Genomic DNA, 25,767 nt, shown 5'->3' with positions numbered 1-25,767 from the left:
TCTAGTAAGACACATGGGGCAACATCCATTTCAGTGGACTTCTTCCTGCACAATGCTAGTTTGAGAACAGAACACAACACGAAAGTGTGTGCAGAAATTTAAATGGAGCTGTGTCTGGTGTGGCTCGGTGGCTTGAGCGCCAGCTTGCAAACCAAAGGGTCGCCAGTTTGATTCCCAGTCAGGGCACACGTCTGGGTTATGGGCTGGGTTCCCGGTAGGAGATGCATGAGAGGCAACCACACATTGATGTCTCTCTCCCTCCTTTCTCGTCTAAGAATAAATAAATAAAATCTTTTTAAAAATCTTAAATAAATGAAGCAAGACAGAAATGGACATCAGAGACCCCACTGGGTGGTTCACCATCCCACAAGCACAGCTGGCACAGCGGGGGCCCTCCGTGGGCCTCACACTCTTAGCCAGGAGGACACTGTTTCTGTCAGTCTCTGGATCCTGCCAATGCCTAAATGTTTTCAGCCATAATCCTAAAAAACCAAAACAGCATTAATAGCTTCTAACCAAGTCTTGCTTCAGAATTCACCACATTGACTCCAAGTGGTACTATTTGAATGATCACAAGCTAATAATTAAAGAGCAGACTTTATAATTGTGTTCAGCTGTAACACAGGCTAAATGATGATATCACAACACCCTGGAGCCACAGTGGCTCTGCAGCAGTCCTGCCGAGGTGGAGGTGGGAGATGGGGATCATTTCTCAGCACACAGTGGCACAGGCACCCCCGCCCCGGTCCCGCCACTGCCAGTTTTTACATTGTGCATGTTGTGAGCAGTGACTTAGAGTCAACAAAACAGTCAACAGTACACGGTAAGTTTTATAGTTCTCTAGAAGCTATAGGCTTAGTTTTTTTGTTTGCACACACTTCAGTTAACAGTATAGCACTGACATTCAGTTTAAAAATGTTAATGGACCTATGGTTTTTCAAATTTGAGAAATGCTGATTAGGGTATGTTGCTTCCCTAACTGCATCACAGTTTCACTCTTCTACCCAGAGAGCCATCTTAATGGTGAGAGTTGAGAGTTGAGGGGAGAAAAGCTTCTGGATCCGAATCTAATTCAGAGGGAGACCACATGAGCTGCAACCAGTTCAGGAGGAGGTGGCTGTATTGAGAGGAGATAAGTTCTCACTGTAGTTTCATTTGGGGTTAATTGGCAGAAAAACAGTAATACTAAATTCTAAAACACGTAGTTAACAGGTAATAGAGCTGTACAAAATTTCTAACTTGTAACTACAGGATAAATTTTAAAACTTTAGCATTTCTTTACATCTTTCACTCGAAAGTGAGAAAGGGTTCAACAGAGCTTCCAAAGACTAGAATATCCAATACAGTTTGACATTGACGTTTTAACAGTCAACATGGTTCAGCAAAATTTGTTTAACGTGTTCATACATGCTGTGCTGCAATTAAACAGCTACTTAAATTTGAGAGAAGCAAGACTTTAATGAAGAATGCTGTAAGGTATGGACAATTGGTTCTCAAATTTTAAAAAATAATTACATAAAACACTTTCCTGATTTTTTTTTTTTTTTTCAAAAAGACGGTCTTTTAAGGATGTTCAAGAGAGACGGCAAGCACAACACAGTACAAAAGGAGAAGGAAATGTTGAATTTCAGTGCAAGACACTAACACACAGCACAATTAGGGAATCAGGTGGAAGCAACCATTTCATAAAGAATGGAATTAGGCATTTATATTCAATCAGGATTTTTTAAGCTTTAAAAGTCCAGCATAGGGAAGGGAATTGGGAAGAGAATGGGGGAGGAGCTAAGCTTTTCTACAATCACCAAAAAACACACTGGTTCAACCACATGAGAAGTGGAGGTTAAACCTGCCTATGTAGTCCAGCAAATAGTAAGAGCAAATGCCAAGACTAGGTCTAGGTGTTGATGTCACAACAGGCTAAACAGTTTTTAAAGGGACCCTGATTCCACCACGACTGGTCTCTCATTCATTATTATTAGCCTGGGCTCATGACAGATGAAGTTCCTTTGCATTTGCATCAGGAGGCCAAAGCTTTACCTGGAACAAGTTCACTCCAGATAATGCTCATGTTGCTGGTTTTAACAGGTCATGGAGTCCTAAGTGCTTCTAACAGACTCCACCGTATTCCTAGGAGAAGGTTCTACTGATTACTGGGGATTTAAATTCAAGCAAACCACTGAAGAAGGGAAATACTAATGATATTCTGGCACTGTACAAGCTGTCTGCCTGTCATCTCTGCCAAGGACATAGGGTAGACTTGGCTTTGTCTTTCAGCTCTATGATCTCCAACAGTGATGAAGTAGAACTGGGACCTTCCCCACATCGGATGAGGATGCCCAAAATTTTTATCCTAGCCCAGCTTCTGAAAGAAAGAGCAGACTATCTGGCTATTAATTAGGAACCATACTCTTGTGAATCCTGTGGAAACGAAAGCTTGTTTCAATTCATGCCAAGTCTTTTCATGGTCCGCCAGCGATCCTTAATCATCACAGCTGTTCGGTTAACAAATGGGTAATTTTTAGAAATGGCAACCCAGTTTCCTTCCCCGAATTTCTCCACTCCAGCCTTGACCCACTCGCTTTCTTCTATAGTCCACTTCTGCAAAAGAAAACCAAAGATTTATCACCTCTCTCTCCACTTACATTTTCAAACAGCGAAGAGGTTAACTCAAGAATCCTAAGAGAAAAATCTGAACCCAATAGAAGGGTTTACTATGATCATAAATTAACAGTGGATTTGTACATTTAATAATTTTCAATGTCCTGCCATTTCATCTTCAACTACTAATCACCTCTGCATACAAACTTCAAATGTGTGTTGTTCATGGTCAGGAAAATGTGTCAGATTTCTGTCCAACTAGATTTTTCTTCCAGAGGAAGAAAAATGTGAGTAGGTCCTCAAATAACATCATTGATAGGTTCTGCGACTGTAAGCATAATGACATATAACAAAACCAGTTTTACCATAGGCTAATTGATATAAACAAGAGTTAAGTTTCTATAGCATCTAATCAACATTATAACAAAAAGACATTGAACGAAAAGATGTTATTCAAGGACTTACTCTATTTAACTTAGTTTGGATCATCAGAAAAAATGCAAACAATATTTTGCCTGGTGCATGGGTCATTGATCTGTGAGATGTGGGTACTTATTTTACCTCTGTTCTACCCACACAATCAGAAAAGATTAGAAAAGAGAATTTTAAATTACCTGCTTTTTTGTTGCACTGGTTGTACTCTCTTCATCTGGTGCTGCTGGAAAACATTAAAAGTAGACTCATTTCAGAGCTTACCTTTCTCTGCACAAACCACCAGAAAAAGACACAGAATGTTCCTAAAGGGAAAGCCAATTCACATTTGACAATCTTTGAGAAAAGAAAGGATATAACTAAAGCATAATTTGTTTTGTCCTTTGGAAATCTGCACAAAGCAAATATTTACAAAACATTCAATAAATGTTGGTTAATGATGGATTCAGGCTCTTTAATAAAACTAGCATATTCTCAAGTTACTGAGGGACTGTGGTATTTAAAACCCTAATACATATATATCTGTTTATACATACATAACTTCTGCCTTATAACCCCTTGCTAGCCAGTATTTTTTTTTTAAGTATTTATTTATTTATTTTTAGACAGAAGAGAAGGGAAGGAGAAACATCACTGTGTGGTTGCCTCTTGCAAACCCCCTACTGGGGACCTGGCCTGCAGCTATGTGCCCTGACTGGGAATCGAACCACTGACTCTTTGGCTCGCAGGCCAGCACTCAATCCACTGAGTCACACCAGCCAGCAAGCCACTGTTTTGAAATAACACAATTTTACTGTTTCATGCCAGAATTTTCAAATCCCTGATAATTTTTATATAAGTAAAAGTAGGTTCAATTCCTTAAACAAAAGAATGGGGAAAAAAAGAAAAAGAAAAAAAAAGAATGGGGTAACAACTACGGCTTCCCATATGGAGAAACCATCTAAGATCTATCTGCTCAAGCTCTGCCCTTTCACCATATGGAAAGAGATCAGGCCTCAAGAAACATGGACCAAGGTAATTTTTTAAAGGGCCCGAGGGCTACAGGAGGCTGGTTATACAAGTATAAAAGACATACCATTTCAAGACATTGAGAGCCAGTTAAAAAGCTGCAAGAAAAGGCAAAGTTGCATAAACATGATACTTGCTAGAGTGTCTGCTACTGTCCCAGCAGTGCTTTCCACACAATGAAGGAAGGTGTCCCGGGAGCAGATTATTTATTTTTAAATTATGAAGTATTCACAGTGTAGTGGAAGATTTCTAGAGCTGACAAATCTGGACTGCATTAAAAGTGGGTGTTTCCTAGAACTTTTATATCCTGATGTTTTTACATATTTAGTGTCATTTTTATTGATTTTATGTTACTAACCTCCCATTTTCCCTGTGATCTGGATCTTGCCAACCATGTTTTTGCCACTGAGCCTACTTTTTTAAAGACGAAACCTACGGATTGGCAATAGATTACTGTTGTGTTATAAAAGTGCTTAGAATCTGTAGCACTTAAATATTTTCATTAGAATAAAAAAAATATGTGGTGGGAGAGATTTTAATGCAAATGCTATGACATTCAGTAATAATTAATGTAAGGAATGTCCTTTTCTAAATAAAAGACTTTAGGAAGAACATCAACTACAATTAGATACAGGGTTTATTAAAACCAAGCCAGGAACTTTATTTCAATACAAAGTGCTGCCCTGACAGTCTGCACTGCTGAATGGGAGAGGACATAGAACTGACTCTCCGGGAGTCACAGTGAGGAACTCACTAAACTTGTTCTGGTTGGGAGACAAGCAGTTTCTGGAACATCTATGTGATAGTTACATGCATCTCATACTTCAGCAAGTGTCAAGGAGAGCCCAAGGAGTCTCCTGGCTTACCCTGAACATCAAACAGGTCATCCTCTTCCACCCAAGTCTCTTTTTCTTCAACCCCATTAGAACTGTTCCACTTGGCTTTGGGTAATCTGAGGAGAGATCAGTGAGAGGACAAGTCGTGAAACAAAGTCATCATGGGCCGTCCTGTGTTCTGCCCTTGGCTCACTACAGTCCTTGTTTCTCCTTGTTTTGCTGTGACCCATTTGAGGTTCACCTACACCCACCTCCCCAATCCTGGTCAGGTATCTCCATGTCATCAGCCCCCAAGCTGGAGGACCACCCCTCAAACTCAGCACTGTGTACATCACCATCCCCCTCCAAATATATATTTTTTGCAAGTAAGTGATGAAAGCAATTTGTGTAATAAGTGCATAGGCTTGAAAGAATTCCTTGAGTTCCACGAGTTTTCTATGCAATTACCTAAGTGGCTGTACTATTTACTTTCCATTGTTTTGAATTGGATCATATCCCCCCAAATGTTATTTCTAAGAATAACTTGTCTGAGACAAAGGATTTTTTTCATTTTCAGGATATTAAAGTCTGCTTAAGTTTTCTATCTACTTATCCTAGTGCTGGAAAAAAAAATGATTTTAACCACTGGGTCTATCATTTTCACCCAAGGAACTGTTCAGTCTTCCTGCAGACAACCTTTGCAGATGAGTGGTAACCTCCTGCTCCTTCCTCCTCTGAACTTGGCATTTATTATGTGTACAAATGTTTTGGTACCTTCCAATTTCTCATGTTGTACAAGGGGCTGGGATCTGGGTCCTCATCCTGTTAATGGCTATATAACCAGGCAAGCCAGGTCACTTCCTGGTGCTTGCGCTCCTTATTGGTAAACTTAGAACCTGAGCAGTTGTCTAGAGGGGTCGGCAAACTAAAGCCTGTGGCTCCTAGTTTTTGAACAGCCCTTGAACCAAGAATGGGTTTCACATTTTCAAAGGGTTGTCCAGAAACAAAACAAGAATATACAATAGATACAGAAGTGGTTCATGAAGTCTAAAATGTTAAACTTTTACTGGCCTTTTATTAAAATTTTGCGTGCTCCCTTAAATTGCAAAAATCAGTAATTATTTGGTTAATAAATATCTAGTAAGCACTCGTTCATGCCAAGTGCCAGGGGGATATGAAAACCTAGTAAGTCATGGCCCTGCCCTCTAGGGGATATACTAACTAGCCCTAACTAATGCTGCCTTCCCCTCCTCTTCCAGTGGCCCAGCTTCTCGCAAGCGCTCAGCGTCACCTGGCAGCAATGTCTAACCACCCTACTTCTCTCCTTTGCCTCAGCGCCTATTCAGAAGCCCTCAGTGGTATCTCTTCAAACCTTCAGCTTGGTTCGGTTAGAATTATTTGGAGTTTTAAGCAGATTAACAGAGCATTCCCGACCCTTCTAATTCAGTAGCCAGGAGCCAGAGAATGTGTATTTTCAAACATTCTACAGGTAATTGTGATATGAAGCCCAGTTTGAGAACCTCTGCCTGATAGAATACAGTAGGAACTCAAGTTCTGGTCCATTTACCCACCCAAACTTTTCTCCCTTCATCCTCTCTGCATTGTATTCTATGACATTTTTTTCAGAGCATACCAGGCTTTTCCATGCCTTTATGCAAGGGGTTTCTGTGCTTAAAACCCCCAGCCCCCAATATGCTCAATGACCTCTTACTCATCCTTCAAGGCCAACTCAGTATTTGCTCTTCTGTAAGGTTTGCTCCACCAACTCTCCTGAGCAGGCTCAGCTCTTCTTCCCTGGAGCTCCCAGTGCCCCTCACACGCACACTTCCTTTACAGCCTGGGTCATGGGATCCCTTTTCTGCAAAGGGCCAGATAGGATCTTTGGCTTTGCAGGCCTTACAGCCTCTGTTGCAACTACTCAACTCAATGTAGCATCAAAAGTAGCTATAGACAATACAGCCAAACAATACATAAATGATAGATGTGGCTGTGTTCTAATAAAACTTTATTTATAAAAACAGGCAGCAGACAGATTGGACTCGGGCTGTAGTGTGCCAACCTCTGCTTTAAAGTATTCATCATACTTCATACCCTTGACACATGACAGAGGTGGTTATGTCTGAAACCTTCACAAATCCATCAATAAAACCACTGTAATCATGCACTCTATCCAGTTTTCTCATCTGTTTTGGGGGCAATACCTAGACTTCACAGGACTGCTGTAAGGAGTTAAGGAGGTCACGTATAAAACAAGAATAAAAGTGTTGAGCTACATCTGCTTGCCCAGCCGTAACTCACTCACTTCCAAGTGCAGGTAGTGGTGCATGTGGTGCAGATTAGTGCCTGAGTACGAGTCACTTGTCAGATGCCAAAGCCCCACAGGCACCTGCCAGAGCACAGGCTCCTGTACCACAAGAGCAGTGGTAGAGATGATGGTGGCTTTGGGAGACCAACAAGGTGATCTCTTAGAGCAGGATGACCAAGGGAGATTCAAGGAGAAGGTAGGATTTTAAAGAGGCAGCCTGTGCTAAGTGATGTACATACAGGGCAGGCCATGGGCCTTTGTGTCCAGACTGACCTGGATTAAAAACCCCAAAGCCAACTTTGCCACTTTTCAGCTCTGCGACTTATGGCAAATTAATAACTTTTCTGGTCCTTTCTCATCTATAAAATGGGGCTAATAATATATCACTGAGGACTGTATAGATTCATGAGTGTACACGGCCCACAAAAAGTACTTCTCTTCCCTTTGAGGAGAGATGGGATTCTGACAAGCAATGATGAAAAGATGATAATCCAACTGTGGGGAGTGACAGGGAGCAAGGATACAGTAGTAGAAATAAACATAGCGCGTTCCAGAGGGAGCAAGCAGACCAGTTTGCCCAGAGGAAGGATCCACAAAACGGCACAAAGGAGCCAGGTCAAGGGTCAGGATAGGGAGCAAAATGAAAGCATTCTAACCACTACTCCATAGAATGTAGCAGAATGTGACAGATTAGTAAATATTTACTGAATTTGGCAAGTCTCCAAAACTCATAGAAAGTATAAAACTGTAAGCATTCATAGATCTCTAGTTAGTAGTTAAGGTACTCAGAAGTCTGCTAAAAATGAAAGCAGCCATGAACAGGAGGCTCTGAAACCTTTGCATCCTCACTGATGCCCTAGTGCAATGCCTGGAAGCCCTTGTTTGGGGCTTTGGAACTGGCAGGGATGGCTATGTCGTCACTCCCCACTCCTGAGTCACATTCTAGCAGTCTGAGCAAGCCTTGGTGGTGAATAACTTAGTTGAAAGTTACTTCATTCACAGAAGCAATACCGGGCCCAACCAGGACCACCAACCAGCCCCCAAACTCCTACAAAGAAGGTCTTCATACTTGGGATTCTTCTCCCTGGGGAGCGGTTGGTTGAGAACGGCAGGCTTGGATGGTGATGATGGAATGACTTCCTGAGAGGCGTCGAGGCCTGAGTTCAGCTCAGTACTCTGACTATCCTCCTCCAAAACCAATCTGCTTATTGTCATACGCTTGGTCTTGGGCTGCAGTTCAGAGCCACCCTCTCCCTCAGCAGGAGCTGAACTTTCGTTTTCATCTTTTCTTGGTCTCTTGTTTTTGAGGGCTGGCGATGATGGGGATGCTTTATTAGGAAGTACCAGGTCTTTCTGGTCCAGTTTTGAGAAGACTGCCTCAGAATCTTGTGAACCAGACAGAGTCTTGAAAGCTGCTTTCAGAGTCATAATTCCAAAGGTGGTTGGAGTATTCCGTAGCTGCCTACAAAGAAGGCAAACATACAAAGATCAGTTTCACCACTGTTGATGCTCACCTAAACAGCCACAACGTTTTCAAAGTGTGAAGCTTCGTGTTAGCAGAGGGTTCCTCAAGTTTTCGTTAAAAGAGAAAGAGAGGTTGCTTGATACAACCTTTATTTATAAAATCTTCCATTTAAGTTGAACTATGGAGTTTTAATTAATTCCAAACCAGAGTGCCTCAGCAGAACTAGGACCAAGCATACTACCCATAGAGACCTCTTTAGTCTGTGTGCGGCTGAACCCAGTAGTGTGTGTGGACTAAAGCAGTGTTTGCCATCATGTAAGGGTTCTGCACAGTGGCTAAACAAGTACATCCAGACACCCTGCAGTCTTAACTCTTCTTCCAGCCGTCCTCGTCCAACCCTCATGTGACGGAAGTGAAAGGCCAGTCTCCATTCTGCCCATTTTCTGTCACGATACATTTATGAATGGGATCTTGAGAATTTGCAGGGTAAGAAGTGTGCCACACAGTCTTGGAACAATGAGAACCTGCCTTTTCTAAACGAAGTTCATCTACTATTTGGAGTGGCTAGCATGCTTTAAGTAAACACTGTTAGGAGAGGGCAAACTGGCAACCTGTAGGCCAAACCCAGCTGGAAGATGTCTTCCTGCCTAACCTATGCAAGAGTTTTGTTTTTTGTTTTTAAATCCTCACTCAAGGATGTTTATTGATTTTATAGAGGAAGGAAAAGAGAAAGAGAAACATGGATATGAAAGAAACACTGATTGGTTGCCTCCTGTATGCACCATGACCAGGGATCAAACTCACAACCTAGTATGTGCCTTGACCAGGGATCGAACCCACCACCTTTTTTTTTTTGGTATACAGGCCAAAGCTCCAACCAACTGAATGAGCCACCCAGCCAGGGCACAAGTGTTTTTTAAAAACTGAGTAACTGCCAACATTAAAAAATTGGGAGAGCTAAAAATAAAAAATTAGACATCTCACACAAAAATGTGGACTGAAGCTCTGGCATCCTTGGACAGTCTCATACCGCAATGATCGCACGAAGCTGGAAAGCACGCCCTCTCTGGGTCACAGTCCCATGCTCTCAACTATCCTAGACCCACTTCCGTTCCTTTACGTTTCCTACCATGCCCCAAAGGCATCTAAATTTTTGATCCCTGCTTTCACAGCTGGTCTTGGGAATCTGAATCAGAAGTCTGGACACTGTATTAGGAGATAGATATCGACAAGAAAGTACTGAGTAGATTAGGGTGAGTCACAGAGAAACAGAGGAAAGAACCTTTGAAAGACAGTAAGCCAGGAACTTCTGTCAGGGATCTGACATACAATCTTTAATACTCCCATTTTCGAAGGGTATGCTCTATAACTCCCACTGTGCCTTGTATGAGTAACACAGTAACATGTGAGGGGGGTCAAATCACCAGGAGGAACCAACTGACCTTGCTCTAAGGAGGAGGCCATGTTTTGAAAAGACCACCCAGTGTTTCACCTAACATCACAAAAGGGCGCCTCTCTCACCTCACAGGTTCTCTGGGTGCCTTTTCCACAGGCTCTGGTGCTGGCCGTTTATCTTCCTTCACGGTAGTTGATGCAGCAGATTCAGATTTCAAGGCCTTTTTGGCCATCTGGGAAAGGAAGGATATCATCAGGAAGAGGAAGCCACAGAATTTCATTAATTTTCTGCCTCTGTAACCATGAACATACTCAATATGCAAACATGTTCACCTGCAAATCCAATCTAGGCATAAACTAGAGGGAACCATAAAAAGAGAACTTACAAGAATGATCTCAATTTCTTCTTAAAAAAAAACAAAAACTCATAGTTTCAACGCTAAAGAACTCAAGTTAAATACGCTAACCATCTCAACATTGCAAAAACCCTTTATGTGATTTTACTTTGCATTTCCTCTTCCATCCCTCCAATCTCATCCCTAATCTAGTTTCTGAATCCCAAATACACCTTAGGGGTCATGTATAAAAGTCAAACATCTTTCTCCCAAACTTATGATAACTAATGTTTATATTAATGTCTTTTAGTTTGTGTATAGAACTTTTTATGACTGTATGTCCACAAATATGTTTTGCCTGTTAACTCTTTGAAAATCTTTACTTTTATCACATGAAGCCCAGAGTAGGTCCATCTTGCTCTAACTCAACCTGCTCATCTGTCTCCCTGACTGAAGTCTTTGACACATTTCCAATCAGTCCAGTATATTCCGTTTCAGATACATGTAACTGTAATGAGTGATGTCTTAAGAGCTGAGAGTTCTACCCTCACCGAGAAACATTGGCAGGTTATTTTCCAGTTACCTGGAACATAAAGGAAAGTTTCCTAGGCCAAGCTCAAGTATCCTGACACTTGCTCCCTGATTGTTCTGAACTATCTGCTTTGCACATCATTTGAGATTTACCAAATGATGGTTAGGCTCCGTGACACTACCCTGATGTAGGCCTTGCACATCTACTGTTAAGAGCTGTATCTTCAATATTCTCAAATCCTGGTTTTAAAGGAAAAAAACCCTTCTTACTAATTTTTCCTTATCACAGTCTACCTAGGAAAGACTGGGTTCTGATTTCTCTACAAACTATCTTGAGCCTCATTGTTTCCCTTATTCATATCTCTTTGATCCAGGTAAAGAATGTCTTCATTTGGCATCTCCTGCCTTATCATACTTCTAGTGACCTTTTCTCCAGTTATGCTTTCTTCCTGTTAACAACTCCATCATACCACGTCTAATAAACCACTCCTCCTCCAAAATTTAACTTGCATTTCATTTCCTCTGAATTGTAAGATGAATTTCTGCTTTAACCACAACAGATAATCGTACATAAAGGAGGTAAAAATGGGAGGTGAGGAAGACCAGCTTTTGTTCCATTTGCTTCTGCCAGGACCTCTGTTTCTGTTTACTGAAGGCATTTAATAAAGGAAGATCGTGCATATGATTCAGTCTCCCACACATTTACTCTTCCACTTCTAAAAAGATCTGTCCTTTTCTCACTGCCTGCACATCCTCAAGGCCACGTCATGGTTATGAGAGGAGAAGGCCACAGCCCACCGTGAGGAGGTAGGGCTCTGCATTATCCAGGTGACTCTCGAGAAAGCGAAGCATCTTTTGTTGGAAGGTCTCGTAGGAAAAGTTCTGGATAACTGGGTGGGTCAAGTTCTTTTCACGGATAATGTTCAGGAGATCATTTCTCAGCTTCTATACAAAGGACCAATATTGACAACATGAGAAAGGAGGACTGCAGTAAAAAATCAATGATGATAAACTGAGATACTGCTATCAGAGATTTCACAATGCTCTCAATGAAAATCATTGGCACACACACGAAGGGGAGCCCACCATGAAGAACGGGGTCAAGAAATACAATGGATTACTATGCAGCTATAAAATAATAATGAAGAAGAGGATCTAAAGTGCCTTTATACATTTACATAGATTTACTTATTTCAATTAGCAATAATTGTGCCTTGGATAAACCTCATTGGCTACGACAGTGTCAATGCACAAAGCTCATAAAGATTTTAAATATTATTTTTGTAAAGATTTATTTTTAGAGAGGGGAAGGGAGGGAGAAAGAGAGGGAAACATCAGTGTGTGTTTGGTTCTCATATGCCCCCTACTGGCGACCTGGCCCACAACCCAGGCCTGTGCTCTAGACTAGGAATCGAACCAGCGATCCTTTGGTTCCCAGGCCAACATTCAATCACTGAACCACACCAGTCAAGGCAGCACATAAGGATCTTAAAACTTTCCAACCCCCACCCCCATCAAAACACAAAAAGGATAGAGAAGCTCTGTATGTGCTGATATAGAATGATCTCCAAGATACAGTAGGTGACAGGAGCAATTTGCAAAAATGCTCAAATTAGTGTGTAGAATATGCTCACATATGCATATATATATCTATATATATATCTACTACATATACACATACTTGCACACGTTTTTGCTTGCATATACATAGAATGTCTCTGAAAAGATCAAAGTAAAGTCTCTGAAGAGAGGAACAAGATGACTGAGTCAGAGATTAAAATTTTTTCAATAAGATCTTTTGTTGTACTTCTTAAATCTTTTATTATGTACATATATTACCTTTTCAAAAACTAAAATTTAAAGAGAAAAAAAAAAAAACACAAGAGGAGGGTACCAACAGAGGTTTCGACAACCAGAAAATAGAGGAGTTAAGTCCTTACAAAGGCAGATTCTCAAGTCTGCAGGATCAGTGTTTATGTAAGGAAAGCTGGAAGTGTTACAAAACTTGATAGTTTGATATTTGCCTTGGTGCGGTCACTGAAATAAAGTTCTGTCACAAACCAGGCAGAAATGGGGAAGTAAATGACTTACATAAATTTGTCTAATAAAAAAATAAAATTTTCAAAGCTAATCTAACAGGAAGTTATCCTGCATATAAAGACAACACACTAAAGGCCCTGAATATTTAAACATGAATATTTAGAGAACGTTCCTAATGACGAACCCTTTCCCTGTTTTCCCACAAAAATCAATGAAATGGATTTAAGTCTTAGGAGCAAAATAACAAATTTACCTGAGTTGCAGGGTCCTTGGACATATGTTTTTTCAAAATCTTTGAAGCTTTTTCAAATTCTTTATTTTTGATACAAATAATGACAGCCTACAAAAAGGAGGAAAAACCTTTTTTTAACTGTTGTAATGACAGGTGTAATGAGAATATCAAATATCAAAATAAGCTCTACTGAAAAGTAAAATGGAATTATATATACCCAAGAACTTTTTCACATTCTATCAAATTCCTGTACTCAAAAACTAACAAGTATTGTTGAAATGTTACGAACAACCGTAAGCTCTCCGTCAGTGTATAGCATAGATTTTCAGCATGACATTGTTTTGTTTTTAAAAAGAAGCCTGATATAGCAAAATCTGATCCCCTGGATTATGGACCATTTAGTCAATTTGAATAGGACCTCCTAAAGAAAGGCAAAATGGACACAAGTCATTCCAGGTCCTCAGAACAATTGGTTGTATTCTTTTTATATTTTATATTTTTTTATATTTTATTTATTTATTTTTAGAGAGATGGGAAGGGAAGGAGAAAGAGTGAAAGGGAAACATCAATGTGTGGTTGCCTCTCATGTGTCCCCCACTGAGGACCTGGCCCGCAACCCAGGCACGTGCCCTGACTGGGAATGGAACTGGTGACCCTTTGCTTCACAGGCCTGTGCTCAATCCACCGAGCTATACCAATTAGGGCGGTTCTGTTCTTTTTAAATGCAAAAGCTTTGATGTAATTGAGGGAAAGAGGGGAGTATTTACTGTAAAAAAAAAATTAAAGTGATCTGCTGACTACAGAGTGCTGCTAGTTCCATCTAGGAGAGGCCTGAGGCCAGTTCTATAGAAGAACACACGTAGCCTCTCACTACCGTAAACCCCAGCTGGCAACTCCAGTTAGAGTGAAGTGTGCAGGAATTACTGAGACAGACCGAGCTCGTCTACAGGCAGCAATGAAGGAGGACAAAGTTCCAGTTAGGATGTCTTATTAGCCACAGAGAAAAAGAAGAGTCCTTTGGTAAAAAGAAACCCAAGAGACTATGTAGAGGGAAATGAACAGTAATTGAAAATTAAAAAATATATTAAAAAAATATGTACACATTTTTTTAAAAATCAGAAAGGCCAGGGGAAAACTGGGACTACTTGGAGTTATTTAACGGGATAAAGTAACTACCTTACATCCTGTCTCAAGAGGTGTCAGACAGACCTCACAGACAAAAAGAAAACTGGTTCATAGATATTTCCAATTTTCCCAGGAAGAATTTAGGGAGAAACAGACCAAGAGCAGGAGGAATGAATAGCAAGGGAATTCAGTACATATTAATCCCTGGTGATCCTGTTAACATGCTGAGCACAGCCCTACAGGGCAAAGGAAACTGGTGTCATATGCTGCTGAATGCACACACCCAAATTCTTGCTGCCCAGGGGAGGTAGGAAGTCAGTCTTTTCATTTGAATCAGATGACCATATTGACTTTTACATCATTTTCAGCAGAGAAACTACACCGAACTATATTTACTTTCTTGAACACAAAGATTTCACTTTTATAAATCAGTTACATCTCGGTTTTTTATTTACCTTGCATACAGTAAAATTAAGTTTACTGTTGAGTTTTAACACATGGATTGCCTCTTGTAACCACCACAAAAATAGAAAGAGAAACCTTTGTTGTGCTACCTTTCTGCAGTCACACCACCCTCCATCCCTAATTTTTCCTTTGATTTGTCTCTTCAAGAATGTTATATAAAGGGATTCATACAGTACAAAGCACTGATTTTTGAAGGACAGAGCCTCGAGACTGGCTTCTTCCCCTCAGTGTATCTTTAAAATCCATCTATGTTGTTGCATTATCAATAATTCCTTCTTTTTAATTGCTCAGCAATTAAATTTCTAAAAAGAAGGAATTAAAAAGTATATCCCATTGTACAGAAATCGACTTGTTTATACATTCACCTATTGAAGGACATTTCAGTTGTCTGCAATTTTGGGTGATTATGAAGAGATGTTAAAACATTTATATACAGGTTTTGTTATGAATATAACTTCATTTCCTTAAGGTAAATATCCAGGAGTGGGATTGATGGGTCATATAGAAAATATAGGTTTAACATTTTTAAAAAATATTTTATTTGTTTATTTTTAGAGAGAGGGGAAGGGAAAGGAAGGAGAAAGAATGGGAGAGAAACGTCAATGTGTGGTTGCCTCTCATGTGTCCCCTGCTGGGGACCTGGCTTGCAACCCAGGCATGTGCCCTGACTAGGAATTGAACCAGCAACCATTTGCTTCACAGGCTTGTGCTCAATCCACTGAGCTACACCAGCCAGGGCAGGTTTAACTTCTTAAGAAATAGCCAAACTGTCTTCCTGGGTGGTTATATGCCATTTTGCATTCCCATCAGTAATGTATGAGAGTTCCAGTTGCTCCATATCCTCACTAGCACTTTAGTGTTAATATTTTATATATTTCTACAATATTATTTCTGTAGACCAGGGAAAGGAGGGAAAAAAAGGGGGAGAGAAACACCGACTGGTTGCCTTTTGCACCCCACCTAGGGCCCCAGCCTGCAACACAGGCATGTGCCCTGATTGGGAATCGAACCAGCAACCTTTTGGTCTGCAGGTTGGCACTCTATCCACTGAGCCACACTAGTCAGGGCTGGTTAGTGTTAGTATTTTTTTAGTTTTGTCCCTGTGATAGGTTCACAATGAGGAAAATACTTTGTATTTCCCCAGTGACTTCTGTTGAGCATCTTTTCATGTGCTTGCTTGCCATCTGTATATTCCCTTTACGAGTCTTTTGCCCATTATTAAAATAGGGTTCTTTTCTTTTGTGAGTTCTTTGTATATCTTGAATGCAAGTCCTTTGTCAGGTATAAAATTTGCAAATATTTTCTCCTAGTCTACGGTATGTCTTTTCTTTTTCTTAGTCTATTTCTCAGAACAAAAGTTTTACATTTTGTTTAAGTCCAGTTACCCATTTTTCCTCTTATGGATCATAGAGTGTCATATCTAACAACTTTTCGCCTAAATCTAGGACATGAAGATTTACTTTCATGTTTTCTTCTCAAAGTTTTGTAGCTCCATTTTGAATTAATTTTTGTATGAGTTTTAGATTAAGGTTCATTTCTTGCAGGTGGACATTCAATTGTTTCAATACTGTTTGTTGAAGACTATCCTGTTTCCACTGAATTTTCATATTTTTAATCAAAGATCAGTCATTATTTGTGTGTGTCTGTTTCTAGACTCTTCTGTTCAACACTAATCTACAGGTCTCTGGTCACGAGTACCACAGCTTTACAGTAATTCTTAAAATTGGGTATTAAGTCCTCCAACTTTGTTCTAGAAAACTTTTATTTTCATACCTGTCTCCTAACATTTTAGAATCAGTTTGTATTTACAGAAAATCCTACTGAAATTGTAACTGGAATTATGTTAAGCCTATAGGTCAACTGGAGAAAAATGACAACTATATCCCATAAGGTTGTCCACTCCACAGACATGGTATCTTTCCATTTATTAGGTCTTGATTTCTTTCATCAGCATTTTGTATTTTTCCACATACAGATCTTACACATGTCTTGTTAGACTTATACTCGAGCATTTTTCTTCTCTGGAGCTACAGTAGTCTCTGTGGTCAATTGCAGTCCAAAAATATTAAATGTAAAATTCCATCAGTAAACAATTCATAGGTTCTAAATTGTGCATTGCTCTGGGTAGCATCATGACATTTTTGGCTGTCCTGCTTCATCCCACCTGGAATGTGAGTCATTCTTGTCCAATGTGTCCCTGCTGTACATGCCCCCTGCCTCAGTCACTGAGTAGTCATTTTGGTTATCAGATTGATGGTCGCAGTATCACAGTGCTTGCATGCATGTTACCCTTATTTTACTTAACAGTGGCCCCAAAGCAAAAAGTAGTGATGCCGGAAATTAGGATATGCCGAAAAGATGCCATTGGTGTATGTGTAGGAAAAAGCATAGTGTATATAGGATTTGGTATTATCCATGGTTTTAGGCATCCACTGGGGATCTTGGAGTGTATGCCCCACAGTTAAGCGGGGAGGACTGCTATATTGTAAATGGCACCATTTTGGTCATTTCATTTAAAATCCTTTACTGTTAGTACATGGAAACGATTGATTTTTGTGCTGATCTTGTATCCTATCTTGCTAAACTCAGTATAGCTTTTTTTTTTTTTTAAATATTCCACAGGATTTTTAAAATACAGGGTGGGAGAAAAGTAGGTTTAAAGTTGTGTGTATGTGAAACACAATTTATTCTTGTATTATTGTTTCTTAATAATTGTACCATTTTACTTTTTTTAATGGGTTTCCTTTCTTTTTTTTTTTAAAGATTTTATTTCTTTATCTTTAAAGGGTAAGGGGAGGAGAGAGGGAGAGAAATATCAATGTATCATGCGTCCCCTGCTGGGAACTGGCCTGCAACCCAGGCATGTGCCCTGATTGGGAATCGAACCACGATCCTTCGGTTTGCAGGCCCGTGCTCAATCCACTGAGCTACACCAGCCAGAGCTCATTTTCTATATGAACAACTGTAAACCTACTTTTGCCCTACCCTGTATACACAATGATGTTACCTGTAAGTACAGACAATTTTATTCCTACTTTTCTAATCTGTTGTCTTTTATTTCCTTTTCTTATTGCACTTGCTAGGTCTTCTAGTATGATACAGAAGTAGTGAGAATGGATTCCTTGCCTTGTTTTAGATCTCAAAGACAAAGCAGTCACTCTCCACCATTAAGTATGATGTTAGCTGTAGGTTTTCTGTAGCTGCCCTTTATCAGGTTGAGGAAGTTACCTTTTATTCCTAGTTTCCGAGTGTTTTTTAATCATGAGCTAATATTGACTTTTGTCAAATGCTTTTTCAGCCAATATGATCATGTGGTTTTTTTCCTTCTTTAGATGAATAGGGTAGATTACATTGATTGATTTTCAAATATTGAACCAGCTTTGCATTTCTGGGCTTATTTTCCCTACTGTGCTAAACACTAACTGCATCTGTATCCAGGGCTAAGCAGCAGGATGTACAGTAAGAAGAGCAGTGGAACCTGCTCCAAGTTCTGGGGATCAAAGCTCCACTGCCTGAGGGAAAAGGGGTTCTCTCCCTTCAGTTTCAGGTTCCTGCCCTGCTGCCCCCACTGTAGTACTTAGTGCCTAGGTGCTGGGACAGAAAAGAAGGAAGAAAAAAAAAAGCAAAATTGAAACTGGAATTTCTCCCACCCTTTCTGGCCCTTAAAAGATCTCTTTCTTGCTCTTCAGAACAGAGAGAACCTCTCTGGGAGTTCTTTCTGTTCATACCTGGAGTGTACTTTCAGGTTGTAGAAGCCTTGAAGTCCAGGCTGGAAGATACCAGACAGGGAAAAAATGGTAAACTACTCATCACCAGTTTGGTAGCCTTTCAAATTCTGGTGTTCTTCCCCATCTGCTTACTACCATTTATATTTCTAAGTCCTCAGAGAGCTGTTCCATACATTCTATGCAGGACTTAGACTTGCAGCATTAAGGGAAGCACGAGAGAGTATAATTTATTCCAGAACTGGAACATAGGTCCTACTGTATTTAGAAAGGATATGTAAATGCTTTCAAAGTGTAAAATCTGCCTCCAGAGTCTATGCTGTGGATTTATTTTTTTAAACTAAGTATTAATTTCCTGTGCAGATTTCTCTTAACGAGATGAACCACTGCTTTTTTCACTTGAGAGTGTTCAGAAATAAGTGTAATTTTTCCCTCTTTGTGTGTCTGTTAAGATTCTTAAGGAGCAGGCAATAGCAGTGGTCTCTTGCTAACTTAAACAAATGGAAATTTCAAGCACAGATTTTCAATAGAGGTGACACAGGTTTATACCTGGGAATAAAAGACAGAAAAAGCAGAGGAAGAAAAAAAACCAAACTCACAGAAGTGAATAAAGGCTAAAGTAAACTCAGCAAGAAACCAGGCTGTTATGGCAAGCAGGAATGCTCAAAGCTTTGACAAAGCCTTTTGCTTCAAGAATTAAAGTTCTAGGAGGTTGTGTAAGATACACTAGCTCCCCAAATGGGGTGAAGCGCCAAAAGAAAATCAATGTGCTGTTACCAAGGTTCAGGAAAGAGTGCTGCACAGAAAGAGCAACAAATCAATGCTTCTCTGAGAACATACCACACATGTTACTCTCTCCTGTTTTCGACAGAACTCTTAACTAAGGAATGTCTCTTCTACAAAGAGAAAACCAATGCAGTCTCAATATCATTAATAGCTTACAGAAGCAGTTCTCAAAACTTTCTGGTCTTGAGGTTACTTTACACTCTTAAATATTAATGAGGATCCCAAAGAGCTTTTGTTTATGTGGGTTACATCTGTCAATAATCAGTGTTAGAAAAATAAAACTGAGGAAATTTAAAGATATTTATTAAGTCATTAAAAAATAACAATAAGCTCATTACAAGTTAACATAAATATCGTATCTTTATGAAAATTATATTTTCTAAGACAAAAGTTTAATGAGAAGGGTGGCACTGTTTTACATTTTTGCTAATTCCCTTAATACCTGGTTTAATAGAAGATGGATTCTGTATCTGCTTCTGTATTCATTCTGTTGTTTCATTTGAAATAGAAAGATATGAATTTGGAAAATGGAGGAATATTTTAATAGCACTTTCAGAAAATTATGGCTATACTTTGACTCTACACCCAACTTTGGCAAGTAAACTTTTCATCATCTGTTGTTACATTAAAATGGGTTGTACTTTATTTTTTAAAAGATATTTATTTACTTGTAGAGAGATGAGAAGGGAGGGGAAAGAGGGAGAGAAACATCAATGTGTGAGAGATGCATTGATCAGTTGCTTCTCACACACCCCCCAAACTGGGGATCAGCCCCCAACCCAGGCATGTGCCCTGACTGGGAATTGAATCAGTGATCTTTTGGTTCGCATGGCAGCATTCAGTCCACGGAGCCACACCAGCCAAGGCTCTATCTTATACTTTAAATGAATCTTTCACCCACCAATGATTTTTGTAATATAATAAATACAGTGATCATTTGGAAAATATTGGTTTGCCGAATTATATAGATCCTCCACATATTGATACATTAAGATTATTTTTAAAAGTCACAGTTGTTAATACCACCATCAATCTTAACACCTAAATCAAAGAACTGGAAAGTTATCAAGCACATGAATACAAGTTTTCCAAAACCAACTTTCACTTGAAAGCTTGAATTTTATTATGGGCAACAAATAATGACAACTGTTTTCCTTGAAGCAACAAGTTCATTTTGTTCTTTATCAAAAAAAAAAAAAAAGGGCTGCCAAATACCCATCACTGAATAACCAAGGTTTGTCAGTTCTTTCAAGTAAAAACGGGGTCCATTAAAGCAGCTAGTCAGCATGCAACCCAAACACACACGTGCTTTCCTGAAGACAACCTTCATGCTTGCAGCAGAAATGCTTTGGACAAACTTTCTATTTTGTCACACAAAATAAGGAAAAGATGTTTGCTCAAGGGTCTGGATTTAATAAAATCGATCATTTTTACTGCTTCCTCAAAAACATTCAATCAAATTGGCTAAAAAAAAAAAAACAAAAAAACCCTGCAAGCATGTGGCAATGAATACAATGACTACTGTACAATTTATTACCACTATCTTGATCATGCTAAGGCACTAATTTTACCCATCATTGTTTTTGCACCACAGTGCAGATGTCAGTACACTAAAAAAGTCAATTAATGTTTGGCATTGTTATGAAAATTGTTTTTGACCTGATAAAGGATCCCAAAGACCTGCAAGCGATCCCCAGACCATATGTTGAGATCTAACTTAGAAAAATAACTCCCCTAGTAAACTTCCTAAAAAAATCCAATATACTTTTAAATTAAATGTTGTGACACTTTAAAAAGCTTAAGATGCACCAAAAAGCCTCATTGAACCTAGGCATCCCAAGGTATTTTCCCAATGACCACTAACAGGTTTTATAGTTCTAAATGAGAAATGGAGAAAAGAAAAAGACTGAACAAATGATACAGTATCATTTAGTAACTAGGAAATCAAGGTAATTTTGGTCGCCAGCCTCTTAAGATGGCGGCTAGTGATCCCTACTTGCTACATAGTCCGATGCCATACACTAGTTCAGAGCTGGTCTGGTCTGTGCAATCAGTAGCATTTGGCTAAAGCTGATAAAACGTTACTTCTGAGATTAAGTTATAAAAGGCTGCAGCTTCTGTCTTGGGCGGGCTCTTGTTCTCCTGGGTCTCTTCCTCTAGGGGAAGCAAGCTACCATTTTGTAAGCAGCCCTGTGGGAGGTAAACAGCTGAAGCCCACAGCCCTGGAGGGAGTGAGTCCTGCTAACAACTGTGTGGGTGAGCATGGAAGGGGATCTTGTGGCCCTAGTTGAATCTTGAGATGACTTCAAGCCTAGCAGCCATCTTGACTGTAACTAGTGGGAGACTTCGAGCCAGAAATACGCACCTAAAACACTACTACATTCCTGACTCTTGGAGAGAAACAGAGAAAATATTTAATGTTTTAAGCTGCTAAAGTTTTGGGGTAACTTGTTACACAGCAATAATAGTAATACAGTAAGTTTAACAAGAGATGTTACACCTGGTGGAAAATGGAAAAGCAAAAGGGAGTCAACATAAGAAAATGCTTAACTATTTTCAGGAAATTTAGATTTTACAAACAGATTTTTCCTAATGAAGTTCCTAAACAAAAAAGATCTATGAACTTAAAATAATATGAAATAATATTCAGCTGAAAGATGAAGACAAACCTATAGCTCTTCTGTTCTGAAGGAGCTGTATTCCTGAACCAGCTAGTTACTTAATTGGAGTTACACGAATTACTCTGAACTGATGCCATTTATTCCCATTCAAAAGCTATTCCGAAAATAAGGGTGGATTTCTCCTCCCTTGCTAATATGTTCTTTCTAGCACTTTCCCTCCAATACCTGACTTGCCTAGCTAAAATTCTGTTCTTGGAACTGGAATTAGAAAGTATTCTTTGGGAAACCAAAAGTAGTTCCTGCCAAGGTCCTTAAATGAATAAATATCTGCACGTCTCATACACTACTTGTTTGTTGACAGCTACCTGAGTACTCGACACACAGCCAAGGGGCAGTCTTCATGGCTAAGCAAGGCTTTATCCTCAGGCCCCCCACACCCATTCTATCCTTTTAGGCTGTGATCTTTGCTCCTTTCTTTGCTCCTTACTTTCCACCATCAAAGCAAGGCTAAACTGTTGTTCCTCAGTCCTTACCTCTGAATCTGCTTCGACACCCTAGCCTTTAAACCGCAGAACAAAAAGGGTTTTCTGACTGGTTCTCAGGGCCACTTCTTTGTTTTAAGTAAAAATAAGTTCTACTACTTGAAGATACCCCAGCCGTGACATGGTCAAAAGTCCCAAATTCCTAGACACACCACTAGCTTTTTTCTTGTCAACAACACTACCTGTGCCAGCCTTCTACCATTACTATTTTTCTAACTGGCTGATTATCACAGCAACTCTGAAATTCTATTCAAGAATTAGAATAGACCAAAACCTCTCATTCTGCAGACAACTGCATGAAGTAGCTCAAAGTCCCACACTTCCCAAAGCCCCAGCTCTTCTTTATAGTATATTATAAATACGGTGGCCAAACAGTTACTTCTAGCCCTTCCACAACTCTCCTAAATGGTATATAATAACCTGCAGTCTTCAATGCCAACCCATCACCTGTGTACTGTGGGCCCTCTTGCCTGGACCACAAGTAAGACTACTAAAATCACAAAAGCTGAGCACCTACCATTAATGTTCTTTCCAAATCTTGGCTGAGAAGGGTTGCCCAAAGAGATAATATTTCTGTGTATGTTCATATGTTTGAGTGTGCTGACTTGCTTTCTCTCCACCCTTTTTCACCTACCCCCAAACATAAAGGTAAACATTGTATCCTCAAAGACCTCTGATTTTTGTTCAAAGAAAAAAGAAAAAAGAGTCTTACAGCCTCCTTGACCAGTTTTCTACTGGATTCCACCATTGCCTCTGTCAGTGTAAATTCCGTTTTAATCATCTCCAGTACATTGATTGCTGATTCCAGGGGTGTGAGCTCAGCCTCCATATCAAAGGAACAGTCTAGAATAAAGAGCACAGGTTTCACGTTAAGCTGTTTCCTATAGACCAGAAAGGTTATGTCCAAAAAGACATACATTTAGGGGCAAAAAAACCCCACATGCAAATGTAGTGAAGATTTGCATTTTAACTGTTTACTCACTATAGATTTACAAATATGTTAAGGATCCAAAGTCAAATCAATGAATTTGAAATACTAATTTTCAAGACAAGTAAAAATTATTTTTAATAGATGCATTTGCATCTCAAATTTCAGGATACAGCATGTCCTCCTACTCAGATACAAGCGGCCAGAAACTGTAGACCCTTTGCTAAACAGATGTCAAGTTCAATTCAGGGAAAAAAATGTGCCACTATCTGAAAAACACTCTACTATAGAGGAAAAGATGTGGTCATCTTAACATAACTCACTTCAGATAGCACCAAAGTTGGGGCGAGCAAGAAACAGGTGGGAGGAAATTTGAAAAACAAAACAAAACAGAAAAGCAGGCAAGAGAATCTCAACTGAAGAAAACTAGAGCCAGAGCATACCCATTCTAGAAAGAAAAAAGAACTACCCTGTGATCAAAACACAACAGCGCACTTTAATCTCGAATCCTTCATTCCTGGACGTAAATTTGATAACAGAGTAACTCTACGCCCGGAGAATGCAAAAATAGCCATACCTAAATTTTCCCCTTCTTCAATGCGAGATAGGCACTGCATAACCCGCAGCAGCCGGGACACGGTATGCTCCTTCCCCAAGGGCCTGACAAGCAAAGCTGGGAAAGAAGACATCATTGGTTTGGCGATCCCCTCGCCTCCCAAGCCATCCCCAACACCGGGACCCCAGAGATCCCCTCCGCAGACGCCGCAGCCCCCTTCCCAGGCTTGGCCCTCACCCTGCATGATGTCCCGGATCTGCCTGAAGTCCCCGTACCGGCTGCTTCGAAAGGCCCGCAGCGCCTCGTAGAAGTAGAACTTGAGCACCCAGCGGTTCACCGCCTCCTCCAGCCGTGCCTCCCCCGCGGCCCGCTCCCCAGCACCCCCCAGCCCGGGACCGTGCCGCCCTCGCCGAGCCCGCCCACCGCTGCGGGACGCCCGCCGGCTTGCCGCCCTCCTGCTGCCGTCGCTGCTCCCGCCTCCTCCCGCCATCGCGTCCGTTCGCCGCGCACGCTCCCCACTTTCCCGACCGGGCCGCTTCCTCGACTGTGACGCCGCCGGATCACGCAGGACGTCCGGGCCGGAAGCGAGACCCCCCGTCCCGGCTCCCGCGGCCATGATACAGACAACGTTCCGACCAGCCCGCGGGCTTCTGGGTGGGAATGGATTGTCTGGCCCCAGCCCCCAGTCGGACTCCGTAGTTCCGGTATGCGGGCGCAATGCCTCTCGGGGCTTGAAGTCCAAGATGCCCAGACCCGTAAACCAACCGGTGTTTGAGCGAATTGTCAACTTTGTACCGAAATTATGGGACACTATAGTAGGGTTGCGGGTCTGAGTATAAAATATTGAAAAATAAGAACGTGAAGATTATTAAGCACTTTTAAAATCGTGAAATGTAACCTACATGGAGGAAACTTTATTAAGTAAATTTACACTAACAATTTAAAGCAAAGACCAATGTTATCCTAGTCGAGATCAAGAAATGGATTATGGCCGATACCCTCGAAATCTCTGGACATATCTACCATAATTTTTTTCATATACCATAATTTTTTAATTACAAAAATAACACATATTGTGGTAGAGCAAAAAAGATTAACATTTAAATCATCTGTAATCCCACATGAAAAAAATACGTTGATTTATAGGTTTATAGACTTCCGATATCTTGTATAACCTATTGCGTGTGTATGTATTTGCAAAAATGGGATACTATTTATATTTTATATAACTTTCAATTTGTATTTAACATATAATGAGTATCTTTCCATGTCATTAAGTAGTTTTTCTGCAGTATCTTCAGCAGTTATTGTACATAGCATTCTAATATATGGGCGAACCAGAGTTTTCTTTATCTAAACCCCTGCTGTAAGATGTTTAAGTTTTTCAAAATTTTGTAATTCGAGGCAATCTTCATATTAGAAATCCTTTAAACAGTACTGTTGCACAAATTTATAATTATTTTCTTAGGATAGTTTCCTAAAAATGGAATGATTGAGTTGCAGAATACACAGTGGAACACAGATCAGAACATTTCCCTTATCACTCAGCAACCTTTTGCTTTTTAACTAGGCACAGATATCTTATCATGTCTCTTAAAGCCTGCAGAGGTCACCTGTTTGCCAACCTCATTTTGGGCTCATACCTGCACAACTTCTATCATTTCCTCCTCAATCTGCTACTCAATCTGCCTAGAGCCTTAGTCTTGTCCATTTTAGGCTAATTAGATACTTCTTGTTCTTCAAGCCTCATTTAAAAGACATTTTATTCTTTCTTGACTTTCTGGGCCAGGTTAATTCCCTCTTGCTGCCCCTCCTTAGCATCTCATATTTAATCCTTCCTGAAATTAGGTCCTTGGGGGCAGG

General features: G+C 40.2%; 2 protein-coding genes and 1 non-coding gene across 4 annotated transcripts in view; 1 reads left to right on the top strand and 2 right to left on the bottom strand.

Moving 5' to 3' along the window:
• Positions 1-25,767, top strand: part of NIP7 (nucleolar pre-rRNA processing protein NIP7) — a 67,415-nt gene that overhangs the window by 8,521 nt on the left and 33,127 nt on the right. The window lies entirely within an intron of this gene.
• Positions 1,693-24,535, bottom strand: TERF2 (telomeric repeat binding factor 2). 2 transcript variants are annotated; one of them, XM_037162596.2, is made up of 10 exons: positions 24,142-24,535; positions 23,926-24,021; positions 23,133-23,263; positions 13,178-13,264; positions 11,683-11,829; positions 10,145-10,251; positions 8,228-8,620; positions 4,905-4,990; positions 3,213-3,256; positions 1,693-2,598 (listed from the first exon to the last, which is right to left on the bottom strand). In XM_037162596.2, the coding sequence occupies exons 1-10, from the start codon at positions 24,518-24,520 to the stop codon at positions 2,440-2,442; spliced, it is 1,629 nt and encodes a 542-aa protein (XP_037018491.1). In that variant the 5' UTR covers positions 24,521-24,535; the 3' UTR covers positions 1,693-2,439. The 2 variants fall into 2 exon arrangements, with proteins under 2 accessions (XP_037018491.1, XP_037018494.1); XM_037162599.2 differs by having other exon boundaries at positions 3,213-3,253.
• On the bottom strand, positions 12,004-12,142 carry LOC119061968 (U4 spliceosomal RNA). The gene has a single exon (XR_005084896.2). It is a non-coding gene; the product is annotated as a U4 spliceosomal RNA (small nuclear RNA).

The sequence above is a fragment of the Artibeus jamaicensis genome, unplaced genomic scaffold, assembly GCF_021234435.1.
Source record: "Artibeus jamaicensis isolate MK-2021 breed Jamaican fruit bat unplaced genomic scaffold, CSHL_Jam_final contig_464, whole genome shotgun sequence".
NCBI lineage: Eukaryota > Metazoa > Chordata > Mammalia > Chiroptera > Phyllostomidae > Artibeus > Artibeus jamaicensis.
Note: the sequence above shows the minus strand (reverse complement) of the source record. Positions and strands in the feature narration are given on the sequence as shown.

Coding starts and splice junctions, on each gene's coding strand:
- TERF2 (XM_037162596.2), bottom strand. CDS start 24,520: ATGGCCGCGGGAGCCGGGACGGGGGGTCTCGCTTCCGGCCCGGACGTC. Junction 23,264..23,925: donor TGAAGAAGGGGAAAATTTAG/GTATGGCTATTT, acceptor TCTTTATTCTAG/ACTGTTCCTTTGATATGGAG. Junction 8,621..10,144: donor GCACCCAGAGAACCTGTGAG/GTGAGAGAGGCG, acceptor CCTTCTTTGTAG/GCAGCTACGGAATACTCCAA.